The following is a 12,302-nucleotide window of genomic DNA, read 5'->3' as shown; positions in this document are numbered from 1 at the left end:
CCCGAACCCGGGCCGCGCCTCCTCTGGCCTCGGCGCGCCGCCCACGCCCGCGGGGACCGGAGCTGCCGGGCGAGCGGGCCGGCTTCCCGCAGCCGGGACGCCGCAGGGCGCGCGGTGGGGGGGGGGATGGGGGGCGCGCGGGCCCCGTCACCTGGGTGCTCACTGGCCGGCCGGCCCCCCGGCTTGCTGCGCAGCGAGCAGGCACTCGCCCCACGGGGCGCCGGCTGCGGGCTTGGGCCCCGAGCGCCCGGCCCACTGGATGCCGGCCAAGCGAGGGACTGCACGTTGAGTCACACTTCCCGCCCGGGACGGCAGGACTCAGCACATCCCTCAGTGCGTCCTTCCTTCTGTCTTTCCGTCTGTCCAGGGCGCGGTGGCCGGGCCTCGCTGCCCACTGGACGGCGGGATCCCCCCCACCCCCTCAGCCCCAGGTTCGTGTGTCCGGGAACCAAGGATGGAGAGCTGGCGGGGCCTCTTCTGTCTCGCGTGCCTGTGTTTGCTGACGGCCGCGCGAGGTAAGGGACGCTTTGCTCCGGGACGGTGCGAGTTTGCACCGGGTCACTTGGGAAAACGGCCGTAGCTGGTGGCACCTGTAGCGAAAGGAGACGGAGGAGGCTGGCTGGGAGGGGCTGAGAAGGCACAGGGGTCTGTTCTGGGCCTGGGAATTGAACCCAGATGCGGAGGATGTGGGCTCAGAGCGCTTGGAAGCCAGCGGCTCTCTGGTTTGGCTCCCGGGATGCGCCACGCACGGAAAAAGTGACCCGTGTTCCTGGCGCGCTGGGGTGTTTAATAAAAAGCCATGTTTCCTATTTAAAAGATCGGTTCTGATGACAACGCAGGTGGCCGTGGACTTGGTTGGGTGGGACGGTTCACCCAAGATTGGGTTTGCTGGCAAGGCAGCCCCCGTGCAGACGGTTAAACGTTTCTCATGAATGTCACCCTCGGGGGTGGCTAATTAAAAAAACATCTGAACTGTTTACGCCCAAACTTCCATGCAGCCTCTTTCCCCGGATGTCAGGACTCTGGTTTGCTGGGGAAGCAGGGGAAGGAGGAGGAGGCTGGGGAGGGACCTTGTCGAGAAACTGTGATTAACCCGTGAAGTGTAAGATTTAACTGCAATCGGAGAAGCAACCTTGATGCTTTTAGTTTTTTTTGTTTTTTTTTCAATTGACTTGGGTGATTTTAATATTCAAATTCCAAGGGATGGGAGACCGGGTGGGGTTTAAGAGCGAGACGTGCTGGAGATTAGGGTATGAGAAGATTTTGTTTGGATGTCAGTCTTGTAGTATTTCCTGTTTGTCCAGATTATGGATAAGGAGCTGGTTCTTCAGGGGCAGATGTGGGTTTGTTTTTTTGTTTTAAAGGATATCTTTCATTAATTTTCTTTTGGGGTGGGGTGAGGTAATTAGGTTTATGTATTCATTTTTAATGGCAGGACTAGGCATTGAACCCAGGACCTCGTGTATGCTAAGCACATGCCCTACCACTAAAAAAATTGGAGTACAGTCCATTTACAATGTGTCCATTCCTGGTGCACAGCACAGGGGCGGATGTGGTTTTGTGACAGGTCCTGGGCTCTGGGGGTCTTCCCTGACACCCTTCTGTTCAGCCTCATCCTCTGTGCGTCTTACCGGATGCGGGTCACGCAGAAACGCACCCAGGAGCTCCCTGTGAGTCCCTGAACTCACCCCAGGGCTGAAGGAAGAGGGCAGAGCTCTGGTCTTATACCCACGTGCCCAGCTGCCAAACCAGCAAAACACGTCTGAGTAATGACCGTGGGCTCACCTCCTGCCTCCGGCAGCCCAGCCCCCTACGATGCACGGTCCAGTTGATCCTTTGGGAATGATCGGATGTCCTTCAGCAAGATATGTGGTTCCTCGCACGTCTGTGGGAAACGTCACAGTGGATTTTTTTTTTTAAATTGAAGTACAGTCAATGACAATGTGTCCATTTCTGGTGTACAGGACAGTGTTGTGGATTTAAGTGACATTTTTCTCACGAGAGAAGAAGATGGAGGAACCGGCATTGGCTGAACCTGGCCAAGTCCTTTGCAGGATGTTTGGGGTTTTGATGGACGTGCCTTAACGGCAGCGTCACTTCTGCTCGGCGGGTACGATCTGGGTTGATTCTCACACAGCCCAGGCATGGGGGTGCCGTAGCTGAGGGTCAGTCATTTCCTTGAGGTCATAATGACGGTGAAACAAGAGGGCGGGGTAGGTCTGAAGAGGAACAAGAAAGTATGCGAGGTCTGGGTCAGGGTGATTCGGCGTAGATCAGTTGTGCAGGGAACAGCCGGGTGGGCCTTGAGTCCCGGGTAATTGGTTAAACGCACAGACAGCTCCCTCCCCACAAGGCCCCGCCCCCCCTTATCTGTAGGACTGAGCAGACCCACGAGGTCCCAGACACACTCCATGAGGCTGTCGAGATGCTTGTTACCAAGGCTTCAGAAAAACAGACTCCCGTCACGTAACTTGTCTGCCTAACGATCAAATTGTGCGTAGAACATAAAATAACAACAGTGAGCTTAGATTCCTGATGCACGGGCTTTGACAATCGGGCGGTTTCAACTTCCCACAGTGTGGCGGTGGCGGTGGTCTGTTCTGTGGGTCCCCACCCAAGTGATGCTCCTCACCCAGCAGGTCCAGAAGAAGTGACACCCCCTGGGTAGAGATGCTGCAGCCAGCCTGGCTCCACGTGGGGACCAGTTTGTCCCCCAGGGGACACTTGGCCGTGTCTGGAGTCACTGGGAGGTGGGGGGCGGTCGGGGGTTGCTTTTGTCAAATGGTTGGAGACCAGGGGAAGCGCTCAAAGTTCTGTGATGCACGGGAGGCCCTATGCAGCAAAGAGTCACCCAACCCCAAATGCTAATTCTGCTGAGGTCGGAAATCCTGCCTTAGCATGAGAGACTATCTGTATCTGTATATCTGTCTGTGTGTCTTTGTAGGTATGTGTGTAATTATTATCTGTCCTCTACTTATGTATCTATATATCTACCTATTTATCTATTCATTCTATCTATCTATCTATCTATCTATCTATCTATCTATCTATCTATCTATCCATCTATCTATCTATCCATCTATCCATCCATCCATCCATCCATCCATCCCATGGGCTTATAAACGCAGGCAGGATTTAACCTGTGGTCTTGAGCCAGAATCTGTCCTTCTCCGGGAAACCTCCGTCTTTGCTTTAAAGGCCTTCAACAGATCAGACCAGGCCCACCCATGTTATCCGGGACAATCTGCTTTATCGGCAGTCCACAGATTGTGGATGTTAATCCCATCAACGAACTACCATCACAGTGACCTCTAGACTTGTGTTTGACTGAACTGGACCTTGTGGCCCCATAGAGGGGGCACATAAAATTCACCATCCGGTACGATTTCATGTTTCCACTTCGATTGCCTGAGAGACAATTCTAAGGAGGGGTCCAGGCGCACGCCTGTGTGTCCTCAGAAGTATGTCCACGCTTGCTGCGGTCGTGGGACCGGGTGGCAGAGCCAGCACTATTAAATGTTTCTGCTGCCCCAGGTCCCCTAGTACCGCAAGTTGCCCCCTGGAAGGGGTTGCCTTTGCGGTCTTCCTTGGAGCAAATCATTCTCAAGATAAAAAAAAAAAAAAGATATCACCCAAAGCACACTCTCCTAGAATTAGATGAACGCCTTATGAGTTTTCTATAAATGGTTTCCTCCAACTGTTCTTTGTTTGTCATCCTTGGCACGGCAATAACACACAACGTAGAGGAAATGTGGCAACATCAGGGAGGTGGCTGGGAACGTTGGATGGGCGTCAGGATTACCGGGCGGAGGGGGCACAAATGCAGAGTCCCAGGCCCCTGTGTCTTCTAGGGCTCCAGGTGAAGACTAACAGCAAAGTCGCCATCTTCAGGGGTCTCTCGGGAAGCAGCTCCCTCCTGCGGCCATCCGCGTCCCACCTGAAAGGGGGGTTTCCTTCCAAAAGAGAGCAGAGCTGTCCCCATCCTAAGGCCAGCGCACAGGGGGCTGTTGAAGGAGCTGGCGGGGCTGGGACATTCCATAGACAGAGAGGAATTACCTTCTCTTGAGGCTTGCGGGGTGGATCGGAAGCCAGCCCAATTGGAATTGAGTTGGAATATCTGGGGACTTCATCCACAGACGTCAATTGTCACATCCAGCCTCTCTCCTGCCTGTGGGAAGCAGCCTGGGGGTCTTCGTAACCAAAGCTATGGTTCTCTAGGGGGGGTGAGGACCTCCTGGACCCTTGGGGGTGGGAGGGCTGGGTCAACCGGAGGGTGCAAGAAGGAAGGCTCCCCACCCCCCAGGAGTAAGGATGTTTTTCTGTTCCCACCATGAACATCTAAAGTGGGGCCCCCAGACCAGCAGCATGGACATACCCCTGGGGCCGGAGAGAAATGCCGTCTAGCCCCACGCAGACCTGCAGACCTGAGCTCTGCAGGTGGCCAGATTCCGGGCTGCTCTGAATGCCCTTGAGGGTCTGAAAGGCACTGAGGCAGGGGTTCTGAGGCTGGAGGGGAAGGCGTGCTGTGGACCCAAAACGCTGGGAGTGGCCTGTCTTTAAGCAACCCTGCCCTAAGGTGGTCCTTCCCACCCGCGCCTCCCAGGTGACTGTCTCTGCTCCTCTCCGCTCCACCCGGCTGTCTGGCGGTGCCTCCAAGATGGCTGAGCATCTCCTAAGGGACTGCTGGACACATGTCGCTCTGGGAAGGCTGTTTAGGACACACCATGCAGCAACGCCTCATCAGAAGGTCTGCAGCATTTTTCTCAAGTCTTGCATTTTCTGGAAGATGATCAGTCCTTACTCCTTTGTGGCCAAATACGTCTCCTCTTGGGGACTTTGCTGGTGCGGAGGGCTTCCACGTGCGACGCACTCAAAGGGCCCTTGGGAGGCCAGGACCCAGGACAACTGGTTGACCTTCCGGGGCACAGCTCCTAGGCTGCCAGGGGCTGAGGTCAAGGAGGAGTCGTGGAGAGTGTCCGTGGTCAGTCAAGTGCCTGGATATTTCCGTCAAGCTGTGCAGCCCGAGAACCCAGCTCTCCGTGAGAACATTTGTCGTCCTGGAGCAAAGCAGCAGGAGGACTGGAGGCTGGGATGGGTTTCATCACAGAGGTTCCAGGAGGAGGAGGTCGGACCCCGCCGGCAAGACACCAGGACCCACCGGGAACACATCCCCGACTCGGGCAGACCCCTCCTTTTCTGCTTCATCAACCCGGACTGCTGGCCCAGACTCTCACCGTCCTGGGCGAGAGCCATTATAATATGCTTTCCAAGCAGATTTATTTTTTTTTAAACAGCGAAGGCACAGTGTCCAAGGTGGGGGGGAACCTTACGATTTGCCTGAAGGAAGCTCGGGGTTGCTCCCTGGGCGTCCCTGCTCCAGCCGTGTGAAATCCGCCCGTGGAACCCCTCAAGGGCCAGATGGTTCTATTGATGCAGGAGAAACGGATGTGGGGCGTGAGGGCGGCCGTGGCCCGGGTCTCGGTCGTGCCTCTGGGACGTTCCCCACCAAGTGTGGGTCCTTGGCTTCCTGATGGAAAGAATTCAAGAGCGAGCCACTGTTGAGTAAAAGGTAGATTTATCTAGAGAGATGCACACTGCATGGAGTGTTAGGCAAGAGAAAGGCCACAAGAAGTCAGAGTTGGGGGCTCAGGTTAAACAAAAGTAGGTGCACCCTCCATAGACAGAGTGCGGCCGTCTCCGAAGACGGGGGAGCGAGACAGGCAGCCAGGCGTGGTGCTGTCAGTTTTTATGAGCCCGGTAGCTTCACACGCCTACAGATGGGACCATTCCCACTGCCCTGGGGTTCCCAGGAACTGGGCCACCGTCCACCCCACTCCGACCTTCTGTGCTTAGCCCTGGGGCTGTCATGGCGCCTGCGGGCACGCGATTGACCACACCGCTACAATGAGCGTGCCACGAAGCTCCAGATCTCGTAGACGTCAACCCTCCTGCCATCTCCATCCTCAAGGCCAACGGGAGTTGAACCTTTGACCATTTTGGTGTTAAGCTGCTGTCATTCGTTGAATGGCTGTGCCCTGGCCACCTTCCCTCCGGTCTCACTCCCACCTGTTGGTGGCTCGCAAAGCGGCTTCATCTATGACAGGGGACCCCGGAAGGGCTGGTTTAAATTAGCCCACACGTCAGGGGACGCCCACAAAATCCGACGGAAAGAAGTGAGGAACGCTCGTCTCCAAGGGTCCCTTCAGGAGGTACAAGGACAACAGTTGGAATAATAAACTCTTAAGACCCTGTCTGCCTTGCGTATCCCCCGGTGGACCCGCTCCCCGGTAATTAGCTGCAGCGGCTGTAAATTCTGGCAGCAGCTGTAATTGGACCCAGGGCTTCCGACAGCCAGCAGGGTTTTCTTCCTCCCTCCCCACCTCCTCTCAGGGCTTGCCTGGGGCGGATTTCCTCCTTAGATGGAGGTAGATAATTCAGTGGGGGCTTGGGGTACATCCTGATTCGGGGAGGCTGTTGACCTGGCACCACAGCCCCGCTGTTTGCTTTGCAGAAACGCCGTTTGTCCCACTGACTTGGGGGGTTTCGGAAGTTCAGGGACGCAAACCAAAATCAGAAACATCTTAGCGTCTTGCAGGGGTAGCGCTGGACTAGGGAGGGGTCTGGTTACTAGACATAATAGAAGCATTCCGCCAAGTGCCACTCAGGTGGTTTCCTCTTAAAATCCCCGCCCCCACCAAATGTCGCTTGTTTTTGGAGGGTAGGGGGTCTTGGGTACCGTGCCAAGACCTCGCTCCCACCAGCACGAGTCATTTCCAGCCCCCGCCTCTGGGATCTCAGCCATGGGGGACCATCATTGCGATCTGGAACACACACACACACACACACACACACACACACACACACACACACACACGAGGCTGCTTTCTCCGCGGTGTTTATCCGTAAGTAAACCCCAGAACATGCGGGTTTGGTTAAGAGCTGCTGAGCCAGCGAAACAAAGCAGATCAGAAACAGACCTTGTGTTCCCAGCCCCGTCTCGGGCCCTGGGTGGAAAATGAAGCTGGTGGACGTGATTGCCCCGGGCGCACCCTTCCCGTGTCTCCCCCAGATGGAGCCCGCTGAGTCTGCATCTCCCTCCGAGGGATGTCCCCCGCGGCGCGGCTACAACTTGAGGGGTGTTACCGGTGGGGCTGCGGCGTAAGCCACACCGGGCGGGACCTTGGCTGCAGCCCGTCCCGGAGAGCAGAGGGTGCCTGATGCAGTCCTGCCGGGCCTGCGGGACTGAGTCCTTTCTGTGCCCTGGGCCGCCCGCCCGCCTGCCCGACTGCTGGCTGGGTGCTGAGTGAGTCACAGGCACGAGGCTCCCTGGTGCCACACCCACAGCCAGCAGGGGCGGCTGCCTCCACCGGCCTCCTCGTGCACCAGCCGCGTCCTCTCTAGAGGGAACGAGGCGGCTGGAAACAGGCTGGTGGTTGGTTTTGGGGGGCTTGGCTATTTCCAAGGCCAGGGGTGGGGGCGCCCGGGGTCCCCGCTGCCTGGCAGGCTGGTGTCAGGGCTCCTGCATCCCCAGAGGCGGCCCCCAGCCCTTTGGGAGAAGGCCCGGGTGCTGCCCAGCTGTTGTGCAACAGGTCGGGCGGGGACAGAGCCCAGGGGCCTTGCTCAGCGCCGGGCAGCCCGGCTCACAGGTCGGGGGAGACGCCTACGTGCTGGTTTATGGACGGGGAAGCGCCCTGCTGTCGAGAGTTACTTGTACGCTGTCAAGGGCGGATGGAATGCAGATTCCGGAGCTGCCTGTGTAGCCGAGGGTCTGGGGGAAGCTGGGTGTGTGCCGGAGGGAGGGTCAGACACACCCTCGCCGGCTGCCCTGGAAGGAATGTGTTTTATGAATCCCGTAAGGCTTCTTGTCTCCCCCTCGCCCCTGGACCATGACCCGGAGCAGAAAGGGGCCAGATTGTTCCCGAAAGAGGAACCGGCAGGGGCTGGAGGGACGCAGACGCTGGCAGTGACCGAGGGCTCTGAGGGAGGTGGAAGCTCCCCGTGTTAGAAAAAGCTCTCTGGGATTTAGTCTGGGGATGCACTGAGCCCTGGCCTCCAGTCCAGACCGTGCGGCTGCCCATGGGGGCACGCTGGCCTCAGATCCCCCCTCTCCAGTGTGTGGGGTTGGGGGGCGGGTACTGGCTTCTGGGGATGGACAGGCTCCCAGCCCAACTTACCTTGGCAACCAGCCCCAGATGCTGCCTACATGATTTCTCAGCAGGGGACGTGCCTGGGGCTTCCCTGACCCCACGCTGGGTGGGTCAAAACTATGTCCAGGGCAGGTGCAACCCAGGTGAACACCTGGAGGAGACGCAGGGTCTAGGGACTGCCATGTGTGGCCACTTTTGGTAATGTTGATTCTTCCAAACCGAGACCTCAAGGTATCTTTCCATTTCTTTGTGTCATCTTCAATTTCCTTCCTCAATGTTTTAGTTTTCAGAGCATAGGTGACCTCCTTGGTTAAGTTTATTTCTAGGTATTTTGTTGTTTTTGATGCAATGGAAATGTTTATGCCAGTTATAAAATTCTGGTGTTTGAAGTGGTTAAAAAAAAAAAAACTGAATGAAGGGCCACAAATGGCTAAATATCCTTCTTTCTTGACGGACCTCAGGGGTTTTCAGATCTGGTTTGAGGGGCAGGGAAGGTGGGGTGGGGGCCAGGGCAGGGGGACGGGGGTGCATGTGGGGAAAACGCACTTAAATATGCAGGAGAGGAAGTGACTGCAGCCCTCCCACCCTTGGCTCCTTAAAAAGACTTTTTTTTTTGGAGATAAAATTCTCGTGCAAGAAAGTCACTATGTTAATCCTATGAAAGAAAGTGAACAGTTCAGAGATTTTTTTTTTTTTTTTAGCACATTCACCCTGTTGTGCAATCATCACCACTCTTGAATTCCAGAACAGTGTCATCACCCCCAAAAGCCCTTCAGCACTGGGGGGAGGGAGGTGGGGCTGTTCTGCAATGTTTGTGAAAGGCTTGCTTGAGGGGGCATGTCGCAGCCAGTGAGGGGCAGCGTGCAGCTGGGCCTCAGTTCAACTTTTATCGAGTAAGGAAAATATCCCCAATTCGAGCCGTGCGACTGTGAGCTTACCACATTCCCTGAGGTCATTCACTAAGCTGAAAATGAGGGTCAGGTTGTGTCCCGGCAAGTAAACCGAGTAAATCTGTATCTTCAAAAACGCTCACATGCTGCCGCCTCCAGGCAGACCTCCAGGTCTGCTCCCACAGGAAGTGGAACGGCCCACTGCCTTGTGGTCTCGGCTGCACCCTGTGCCCACCTGCAGGGATAGCCACACGTCTTTCTCCCCTAAAGGTCCAGGGGGCAGGGCTCACGACGGTCACGGTCACACCCCCAGCACCCAACAGTGTGCCTGTTACGGAGTCGTAATTCATAACGTTTGCACAGCAAGTACCATGTGATATCACTTCTAGGTGGAATCTGAAAATAAATTAGGAGTTTGGGATTAGCAGAGACACACTACGGTATATAAAATACATAAACAGCAAGGTCCTCCTGTGCAGCACAGGGAACTCTATTCAATATCCTGTAAGAACCTATAATGGAAAAGAATCTGGAAAAGAAAATGCACATGTATGTATTCAGTCAAAACTGAATCACTTTGCTGTACACCTGACGCTACCACAACGTTGTAAATTAACTCTACTTCAATCAAAAAAAAAAAAAAAAAAAAGAAAGAAAGACAAGGGTGCCACGGTGTTCCTTCAGATGCGTCTTTGGTGAGGCAGCACCAGCCTACCGGGAAAGCCACGGCGTGGGTTTGACAAAGCCACGGGGAGGTGGAGGGGGGTGGACTTTGACCTTCCGTGGAGCTCAGGGCGGTGGGATTGACCTTTGCCCTGAGGGGGGATGTCTGCACAGACCAGCCAAAGAGGAGGCGGGCACCCGGCGCCCTGCCCGTCCCATCTCGGTGTGACCCATGCCTTGTGTCTTCCCCACAGGTCAAGGCGACTTTGATTTGGCTGACGCCCTCGATGACCCTGGTGAGTGCCAGTATTTCGAGGGAAAACGCTATGTTTTTTGCAGCCTGAGTCAGCTGTGCGGTTTACAAGGTAGGGGTTGGGGTGGGGCCAGGATTCAGAATTCTAGGCATTAAAAATTTTGTTTTCACACATCACAGGCACAGAGAGGCGAATGTTTTTTCCACCCGAAAGGCTCTTTAGGACGCCTTGAGCGTGGGGCCCGTCTAACGTCCTGGCAGGTCTGAGCTCCCCGAGCCCGTGGGCAGGGTGCACTTGGGTGCACGCTGAGTTCCCTCCATGGGGCTCTTAGCTGGCTCCATCCTCCGCCACGCCCGGCGGTGATCACCCGAGCAAGCCCTCCTGCAGGGCGGGCCGCACCCTCCGGTCACCTTCACTCATGGGGCACTGGTGCCTTGAATGGACAACGTGACCCCTCTTTCCACCTGTGTGTGGCCACCACCCTCGGGGTCGGCTTGACCTCCTCGCAGCCAGAAAGCCGAATATACGTCTGCTGGACCCAGGAGGACGGTCCAGATTCAGGCGCACAGGGGAGCTGGGAGGCAGAGGTGTTGGGGCCTGGGGGTTCCAAGGGCAGGGGAGCAGAGTCAGGGGGAGGCAGGAGGCAATGGGCGTGTCAGGTGGGCACAGGGGGACTGGGGCTTCTTTTGGAAAGAAAGATTGCTGCCTGTGTCTTCAGAGACAGATCAGTGGCTTCTGGTGTCCAGTCCAAGCCCTGGTCATTGGCGCAGATCAACCCCTCCATCAGCCTCGCCCCTCCTAGGAAGATGCTTGGGGGAATTAAAAGGATGAATTCAAACATATATGTGTTTATAGGGGTGTTATTCACAGTTGCCAGAAGGTAGAAGCCACCCAAATGATAAAAAGAATGCGGTCCATCCATACAGGGGAATATTACTTAGCCAGGAAAAGGGAGTGATGCTCTGACACAGGCGACAGTGTGGATGGACCTCGAAAATGTGATGCTCTAGAGGACAGGGCTTTCTGCAGAGAGGTGGGATCCCGTCCACTGTGCCCACGGGCAGTTCTAACCTCCATCACCTTCGCCAAGCTCTGCCGCTCTGAGCATCTTCCAAAAATCTCTCTGTCTTGCTGCCCCGTCTCTGCCCACCCACACCTGACACCCAGATTGTGCACCTGACTCCCCGTCCACGAGTGCTGACCTCGTGGTATGGGAGTCACCCGGGAGGCTGCGAATGTCCCCATATACACACTGCCCGGCACCAACAGGCTCTCCGCAAACGTGTGTCGAATGCATAAGCACGTGCGTGAAAGACACCGGGAGAAGCGTGGCTCTGGAGGCGGGAGGCCTCCCTTCCCGTTTTCCTCCACGTGTCCTACGTCTGCCGTGCGGGCTCGCAGCCGCCCTGCAGGTGCGTGTGGTACCAGGTGTGCGCCCACCTGCCCTGGACGCTCTGGGCGAAGACCGCCTTCCCGCAGGGGTCCGAAATCTCTCTCCTTCGTCTCCTGCGAGACTTTGCGGAAACTCACTTCCTAATGAGCTGGGAGGACCCCCGTCATGGAAGCTTTGCTCCCCACCCGCCCCTCTGACCCCCAGCCTCTGCACGGATGCAGGGAAGACCGCTAGGCATGCGTGTGAAGTGAGCTTTATTCCCCCCACCATGAATACAGAGTGGAGTTTGTGTTCGTATCACCGTTCGTGGTTTCCATTTTTTTTTTTATGAGGGTGTTTATAATTCTTTCTTTGAGCTGCACATAAATCCTCGACGTTTCTTGACTGTCTGATCTCTCTTTGCCCACAGAGCCCACCAAGAAGCCAAGCTCAGGTGAGTGACTACCTACCTGCCTGCACAGAAGTCAGGCTGCACCTTGGAGCTGGTGTATTTTTGGGTTTTATTTGGGGGGGGGGGACTAATTAAGTTTATTTATTTTTAAATGGAGGGACTGGGGATGGAACCCAGGACCTGCTGCGTGCTAAGCACACACTCACTGAGCTAGGCCCTCCCCCCAGGGAGCTGGCGTATTTGAAGGCACGCCTGAGGGTGTTTTATAGGCTCATGGACTGTGGGAGGAGGGGGTGAAGTTTCAAGCAAACAGGAGTCACTGGGGGAATGCAAATCAAAATCGCAGTGAGACAGCATTCCTCCTCCTCGGATGGCTAGCATCAAAATACAAAGGGCCACAAATACGTAAGGTAACCTTTGTCGGCAAAGGTGCGTGGGGACACCGGAACCCTGGGGTGGGGGGGTTGCCGGCGGGCGTGGAAAATGGTGCGGCCTCTGCAGAAACCCATCTGACAGCGCCTCAGAAACTCCGTATGGAATTTCTGTAGGACTGAGTCGTTCCGC

At 56.0% G+C, this 12,302-nt stretch overlaps 1 protein-coding gene across 3 annotated transcripts in view; it reads left to right on the top strand.

Moving 5' to 3' along the window:
- Window positions 1-205: 205 nt before the first annotated feature.
- The window catches only part of XG (Xg glycoprotein (Xg blood group)), a 31,208-nt gene continuing 19,111 nt past the window's right edge, over window positions 206-12,302 (top strand). For all 3 annotated transcript variants that reach the window (XM_064483508.1, XM_064483507.1, XM_064483506.1), the window contains exons 1-3: window positions 206-515; window positions 9,955-9,996; window positions 11,757-11,780. In XM_064483508.1, coding sequence (XP_064339578.1) covers window positions 455-515; window positions 9,955-9,996; window positions 11,757-11,780 — 127 coding nt within the window. In that variant the 5' untranslated portion in view covers window positions 206-454. The remainder of the gene's footprint in view (window positions 516-9,954; window positions 9,997-11,756; window positions 11,781-12,302) is intronic.

Source organism: Camelus dromedarius, chromosome Y (assembly GCF_036321535.1).
Source record: "Camelus dromedarius isolate mCamDro1 chromosome Y, mCamDro1.pat, whole genome shotgun sequence".
Taxonomy (NCBI): domain Eukaryota; kingdom Metazoa; phylum Chordata; class Mammalia; order Artiodactyla; family Camelidae; genus Camelus; species Camelus dromedarius.
Note: the sequence above shows the minus strand (reverse complement) of the source record. Positions and strands in the feature narration are given on the sequence as shown.